General features: G+C 54.5%; 1 protein-coding gene across 1 annotated transcript; it reads left to right on the top strand.

The window, feature by feature from the left end:
* Positions 1 to 6,586: 6,586 nt before the first annotated feature.
* Positions 6,587 to 7,753, top strand: QC762_309940 (uncharacterized protein; the record flags this gene model as incomplete). The annotated part of the gene is made up of 1 exon (XM_062889289.1): positions 6,587 to 7,753. One exon carries the CDS (start codon positions 6,587 to 6,589, stop codon positions 7,751 to 7,753), a length of 1,167 nt encoding a protein of 388 aa, XP_062745255.1.
* Positions 7,754 to 7,756: the final 3 nt, after the last annotated feature.

Raw genomic sequence — 7,756 nt, 5'->3', positions numbered from 1 at the left:
ATAACCGGTCTTTGCGGTAAAGCAGTCCATCCTTGATGGCCACGTTCTTGCCGGGCGTTGATAATTGCGCACGGTACTCTGGATCCTGGCGTCCTTCCTTCACGACCTTGTCCTTAAATTCCTTAGTCCAGCGAGGGACTTCGGTCCTCAGGCTGGCGATGCGGGCTGAAGAGAGGAGGACGCAGGCTGAATGTTGGTCGAACATGGTGCCTTCGGAGTTGGAAAAATGCTTTTCTGCAAGACTGACGTAATCGGCTGGTCTTCCTCCCCCTTTCTCAGGTCGGTGTTGGGACAATCGAGAGGATATCTGCCTTCTCGTTGAGCCGACCCGGGCGGTAGTTGATGATAAACCAGTAGCTCGAGAACTGTTGGGCCCACCTTGCCTGTCTTCGGTTGAGCACTTTGGCCGTAGTGAAGTAGGCGAGGTTCTGATGATCCGAGTAGATCTCTATTCGGTGCTTAGCTCCCTCCAGGTATTGTCTCCATCGGTCCAAACAATCCACAATTGCCAAAAGTTCCTTGTCATGAATTTCGTAGTTCATTTCGGCTGGCATGAGCTTGCGTGAATGGAAGGCGATGGGGTGGAGTTTGCCATCGGCACCTTTCTGGGAAAGCACTCCTCCGAGTGCGAAGTCTGATGAATCCGTTTCCACGTAGGCCACCTTGTCGGGGTCGAAGTGTCCTAAGATGGGGGCGGTTGTGAACAGGTACTTCAGGGTAAGGAAGGCCTTGTTCATTTGCTCAGTCCAGGTCAGGCCCTTTTTCTACCTTTGCCATGTCCGTCAAGGGTTTGACGATTGCGGAGAACCCCTTGATGAACCGGCGATAGAAATTGGCGAAACCCACGAACTGCTGCATCTCTCTAAGGTTCTTGGGGGCTTCCCATTTCTTGATGCAGTCGACTTTGTCCTGTGCCATTGCGATGCCATTGGCACCAATGATGTAGCCTAGGAATTCCACTTCATGGACCCCCCAATGACATTTCTGGGGGGCTACAGCGAGCTTGTTCTCGGTGAGGCGGCGGAGGACTTCTTTCACAAGACGGTCGTGCTCTTCTTCAGTGTCCGCGTATATGAGGAGGTCATCAAGGTACACCAGCAAGCCGACGTCGATCAGGTCCCTGAATATGTGGTTCATCATGGACTGAAAGGTGGCGGGTGCATTGATGAGTCCAAACGGCATGACAGTCCATTCGAAGAGTCCGTATTTGCATCTGAATGCGGTCTTCCACTCGTCCCCTTCCTTGATCCGAACAGGCAGAATCCTGACTTTAGATCGATTTTGGTAAACCAGCGGGCCGTGCGGAAACGGGCTTGGAGCTCGCTGATGAGCGGAATTGGGTATCGGACCGGGATGGTCACGGCATTAATGCCGCGGTAATCGACCACCGGTCGGAGAGGGTCGTTCGGGTCTTTCTTTTCCACGAACATGAGAGGGGCGCCGCAGGATGATGTGGATCTGCGGACACGTCCAGTACTGATCATCTTCTCCAACCAAGGTTTTAAGGCGTCCAGCTCTCTGGCGCTCATGGCATAGAGTGGTCCCCACGGGGGCGTCCTGCCCTCTTGGAGGTCAATCGCGTGGTCCCATGGTTGGTGATCCGGGAGTCTTGAGGCGGCCTCGCTGGACATGATGGGGAGGAATTCTCGGAACTTCTCAGGGACAGCTGCTATGGCGGCTTCTGCCGCGGCTTGTGCCGAGGCGACTGTTGGCTGGTGACGGGTCTTCCGCATCGCGCGGCTGGTGCAATTTTCTCGGCAATAGGAAGAGGAGAAGGTGATCTTTCTTGCGTCGCCGAAGAATCCAGCAGGCTGGTGTTGTTGGAGCCACCACTGCGGAAGTATTATGTCGCATTGGTCGTCCATAGCGCTGAGTTCGAAGTTGAGTCGTGAGAAATGATCCTCTTGATGTCGCAGGACGAGTCGGTCGGTATAGTACCTTCCGCCGAGGTCGTCTGCTGTGGCGTTGAAGGCCTGGATGAGCCGGGGAGTGGCTCGTCGAATGAGGGGCAGCTTCCAACGTCTTGCCTGTGTGATTGACATGACGGGGATAGTACTGCCGGGGTCCAATAGTACTCGTACTGGGTGTTCGGCATCATTGTAGATGAGCGTCATCTTGACAATCGGGCGATCGCCTGTTTTTGGCTCGGGACAGTGTCGTTTGTTATCTGGGCTGATGTCGTTGCTCGCTCGTTTGATTCCGCAGGCGCGGAGGATGACACCGGAAGGCTCGGGTCCGCGTGGTGTGGCACGGGAGCCTACTGAAAATCCGAATCGGAGTCGTCGTCCATAATCTCGGTGATCCTCGCGGCGTCAGTCATGATGGCATCGACTCGGGCGCGTTTGGTCGCGGATGGTGCTGGTACCTCTTCGTTGACTTTTCGTTTGGTGGAAAAGGTTTTTTCCGGCGGGGCTGGCAGGTCCTTGCCGTTGACATCCTTTTTAGCATAGCAGGACAGGGTCTGGTGGTTGTCTCTCCCGCATCGCCAGCATGCTATTTTGTCGCGTTTGCGCTGGTCAATGTCTGATTGGTCGATGTTGCGGAGAGCATCTTTGTTGGAAGACCACTTCTTGTCCTTGGCGTCAATCTTCGGTTTGTCGCCACCAGTCTTCCTTCCGTCCTTTTCCTTTTTTGAGGATGGACTTTGGCCGGCTTGGGAGCGGTGATTCTTGCCTAGGCGGTGTTGGCCCAACTTCGAGTGCTCCGGGTTCGAAGTGGGCTCGCCTTTTCCCGACACACCAGGGTTCGTGAGCATATTCTCGTAAATTTGGCCGGCCTCCTGAATCGTGGCGAAGAAGTCTTCGTCGTCATCTGGCAGGCCGCCTTGGCGAGAGTATACCATCTTGATGATGTCGGCAGGCAAGGTTCGGGAAACATGGTCCTGAAGAGAGGACCAGACCAGCAAACCTCTTCGTTGAGATCAAGAAGATCGGTGACGTATTCCGCCGTGTCCCCTTGTACCTCAGGTCTTTCATCTTCTTGAGGTTGCGGTGTCGAACAGCGGGGTCCTTGAATCTGGACTGGAGGGCAGTGGCATATGCCGTCCAGGTGTCAGTCAGACCCATCTTCTCCGCCGTCTTGATACGCTGCGCGTGGAAAGACGCAGCCTTGTCGGTCAGTAGAGAGCCAACCCAGTTAATGCGATGAGCGTCGGTGACGAAGCTGCTCTCGTACGTTTCTAGGTAAGCCTCTACCTTCATCCACCATGGCCGAAACTTAGACAGATCCTTGGCGTCAAACTTGGGCGGTTTCTCCAGATGAACTGGATTGACCGTCGCCGAAGTTGGGCGACGACCCAGGCGGTCAAGCGCATTGAGTAGGGCAGCGCTGATGTCTTGGGCTGGATTGGTGTTGTTCTTGGGTGGGTGCCGGTTGAAATTTGGACGACGGGGCTCATCGTCACTATCAGTGGATGAATCGTCGCCAGGTGCTCCTGGAGTGGGAGGGTTCCTTGGTGGGAGGTTGCCTCCTGTCCCTCCAGAGACGAAGGTGCCTGCGCGGGCAGATTGGTATTGTGTGCGGGCGCGTGTCGATTGTCCTGTAATCTGTGCATGGAGAAATGCCTCAGACGAAAGAGGATCCATTTCCCTGGGGAGTCGCACAGTGCGCGGGTCAGTCGGGATATCCGGCGGTATTCCTCTCTTCGAGGAAGACGTCTTGCTGGGAGGAGCCGTGGACACGGTTGCTGGCAGCGGTCGTTTGCTGGCAGCTGCTGGTGCGGGGGTACGCGACAGTCGGGTACGCACTTCTTCTATTACGGAAGCGGTATCCTTGGGTCTGCCGTCGCGCAATCTCTCTTCCAGAGAGCGAATCACCTCCTCGGTGTACTCCTGGAGAGAGCTTAGGTGCTTTCCGGCCACATCGTCGAATTTGGCGAGGTCAATTTGTGGCCGGGCGAGGAGTTCCTGCAGGGTAGTGTCGGTTTTGTTGGCGAAACCCTGTATGGCTTCCTGGGTGTCCCTCACGTTACTCGCCAATGCAGCTAGATCCGCCTGCTGCTTGACGGTCGCAAGCGTGAGTTGCTGAATGGCGCGAGCGCGTTGGTCGGCGTCATCAGTGAGTCGAGCGACTGCACCATAGACTTCGGTGGCGAAGTTGTTGGATGCCACCGTCAGTTTTCGGTGAAATTGTTCCACCTGGTCTCGGGTAACCTGGAGGTGGGATTGCTGCATACCGACCATGGTGTTGTAGAGTTGTCGCATGGCCTCATATTGATCGCTGACGCTGTGCAGCTGTTCAGGCGTCAGGGTGTCCTTGGTTTGTCGTAGTTCAACCACGGCATGGTAGGTCTCCTGGAGGGCTTGGTGCATCTCGAGGAGCCAGGCGGGGGGTGTCTTGACGACAACATTGGAGTTCTGAATGGGTGGTGCATCTCGCATTACCACCTCAAAACTAGCGGGCTGGTAGAGAACAAGCGCGTCCTCTCCAGGTGGGGGTGTCCGTCCAGACCTGACCATTGCGTCGTTGCGCGGTTCAGGTGTGGGTTGGCGAGATCCTTGGGGTTGGGCATGCTCGCCAGAAGAGGATTCACCGGTCATGGTAGCGAGGAGTCCTTAAGTACCTGAACACGAGCGGGGGTGTTCTGGGTAGAGTCGTCTGTCGCGCGCGAGGTGGCTGCATCTGCGGCTTGCCTCGTCTCGGTTGAACGCAGGAATACGTTCTGGGCGGGAGTCGCCGGTGTGGCTGAGGTGATAGACGTTTGCGGATGTGATAGGCGTGCTGACGTAATGGTAGGACGACGAATATTATTGTCCACAGAATCGGTCTCGTCGTGAGAGGAGGATGGTGGTTGAGAGTGCGAGACTGAAAAGGGTGGTAAGGAATCACCAGTTCTTGCGACAGGGGAACTCTGCGCCTGGATTGGTTTGCCTGGGTAGTTGTGGATTCAGGTAAGAAGGGTGGACTAGGAGAATCGAACGAATATTCTCCGTATGACGAATCTGAGCAAGTGAAGTCACTATCTGCTTGCCAGTCGTTGCAGGGTAGGGCGGCTAGATGGTTCCGGTTGCTGAGTGTTCTGGGTGAGGGTGGTGATGACGATGTGTCGCTGTCTGACATCGACAGGTGGGGTTGTTTTGTTAAGGTCGTGGCATGCTGTGTATAGGGGTAGTGTGTTTTGGTGAGCTTGAATGATAACAGATTATCTGTGACAAGGGGAGTATCTCGGCTTGGAACAGGTAGTTCAACTCAGTATAATAATCTGTTATGGCCTCAAGGTCCTTGCCATTTGGGTAGGAAAGGCAAGGCCTACTTATAGTCCTCCGGATCCCCAGGACCGTTCTGAGCTCCCTGGTCCTCGAACCTGTCTTATCTGTCTGCCTTGGCCGGGCACCTCCTTCGGCGTCCTGGCCACTGATTCCACCAGTAATAGGTACATATGATTCCTGTCCTGCAGTCTTCTTGCAGCTCGTATGGGTCCTCAGTCCCTCCTGCCCAACCAACCCGTATCGGCACCCTGGTTCTGCCTTCGTGGTGGTCGCCGTGATGCCTCCGCTGAGCCCCGGTGGGCTCAGTTGGTTGCCGGCCCCAGATATTCTGATCCTGGGCATATCGTTGGGCTATTGTTGGTTGGAGTGTGTACTGTCTAGGGGCACTGAGTCGTGGGCCCGTGTGACAACCGCTCGTTGAGCACCTCAAAAAGAGCTTTGATTTTCTGATTGACAGTAACGGACGGTTTGTGCGTCTTGTCACTTCTTGGGCTACTAGGCGCTCGGATATCCGGAGGCTTTTATCGGCAGTGGACAAATGGACAGACGAAAATCACCCTGCGCCTGATTCGGATTCGGATTGAGCGTTGAGCTTCTTTGGCATAAGAAGTCTTCAAAGATTCTAGAGAAGAGAGTTTTCAACTTGATTACATCTCAATACAACATCGGTGATTTCTCACTCAAAACTTGACTATCAAAAGTTTTTTCGAGAGGCAAAGTGACCGTGTTCGTTCTTACATAGATCCTGTGAAGCTGAACCTTGAGCTCACCACTTTACATGTACCTCACGCTGGCGGAAGCAATCTTTATCGATCAAAGAACTACCGTTAAGGGGCCTCCATAACCACGCGACGTGGATTCTTCCTCATCACTCGTGCCAGACTGTCAACTAGATATTCCTTGAGCTGGTCCGATGCTCATCCAGAAACGGCACCAGTGTAACATCTGCCTTTAGATGCCCAATCGACTTTCCCGTCACCGGCTGGGAACCCTTCTCTTTCCTCGCAACCACAATTCGGGACTGGCAATAATGAGACTACTGAAGAAGCCGGAAGCCAAGTCTTAAAAGTTGGTCGAATTGGTTACGGACACCCTGCGAAATGGCAAAAAGCTTTGTCAAGGCTGAGGCGGGACGCTCGATCCTTTTTCAGGAGCGATGCAGCCAGATGGTACATGTGCGACTTTCTGATCGGGACAGGCAGTATTTCAAGGCGAGGGGCTGATTACTTCAGGCGGACTTTGGACGCGCTGACCAGATCGCCCATCGGTGGCCCTGATATTGAGGCGGAGTACCTGAAAACTCTTTGCACTGTGTATTCTGCAGCCTCGAAACATACAACCAGGCTGTTGGCCCTATCCTATAACACAGCCACCTCCATATGCCATCACTGGGAGGCACGGCGCGGTTGGTAGTGGCCCGTGCGCTGTCCACTATCACAACAAACCAAAATGCTATTCCAGGTTCGTTTCAATCAGAGTGCTTTGGGTCTGCTGTATATCCCAGCCATTTTCCCCCATTTTTCTGGTGCCTTGCGAGGGAATATTCGGTTTACATTCAGAATTTCTCTACCTTAGTCTTCCCGCGACGACTCCCTCAAGCCACATCGCAATTCCCAGCGAGCGGGTCTCCACTTTCCCTCATGTCAGGTCTCGATGCGCTGCTCAACCGGCCACGTCCCAGCGCCTGGCAGCGATTTGTTCAACAGCCATGCATTTTCCTCGCGCACAAACTCTACACGTGGAGACAAATTATTCCCATACAGCCGATACACCCCGTCTCAGTTGTTTGTATTTCCGACACCCACAACAGCCAACCCGCGCTGCCGGACGGTGACATCCTCATCCACGCCGGCGACCTTACGCAGTCGGGATCCTTACAGGAACTGCAGACTGCAGTTACATGGCTGCGCGCCCAGTCACACCCTGTCAAGATCGTCGTTGCAGGAAACCACGACTTACTCCTCGACGAATCCTATACAGGCCATCGCGGCGATAACTTCAATGCAGGAAAGGCGGCTGGCAAGATGATCAACTGGGGCGATATCATCTATCTCGAGAACAGTGAGACGACCGTTACCTGCGCCAACGGTCGCCAACTACGCGTTTACGGCAGTCCTCGCTCCCCTCGCCATGGGAACTGGGCCTTCCAGTATCCCCGCAGCAAAGACGTCTGGACGGGAGCGACACCAAAAGGTGTCGATATACTGATTACCCATGGGCCTCCGCGTGCACATCTCGATCTGCAAAGACTAGGTTGTGACTACCTGCTGCGGGAACTATGGCGAGTTCGCCCCAAGCTGCATGTGTTTGGACATGTTCATGAGGGTGCGGGTACGGAGTGGCTGCAGTTTGATGGGTTGCAGAGAGCATATGAAGATACTGTAATTACCGGCGGTGGGTTCTGGAATCTTTTATGGACGCTGAAGGCGTTTTTACTCACACTTTTCGGCACCGCTGCCGAGGCGAAACACCTGCTTGTTAATGCAGCCATGGTAGGCGGCCTACGGGATGACGAGCGAAGGCGACCGGTCGAGGTGATGATATAGCAT

The sequence above is a fragment of the Podospora pseudocomata genome, chromosome 3, assembly GCF_035222375.1.
Source record: "Podospora pseudocomata strain CBS 415.72m chromosome 3, whole genome shotgun sequence".
NCBI classification, from domain to species: domain Eukaryota; kingdom Fungi; phylum Ascomycota; class Sordariomycetes; order Sordariales; family Podosporaceae; genus Podospora; species Podospora pseudocomata.
The sequence above is the reverse complement of the archived record's forward strand: the minus strand, read 5'-3'. Positions and strand labels throughout refer to the sequence as shown.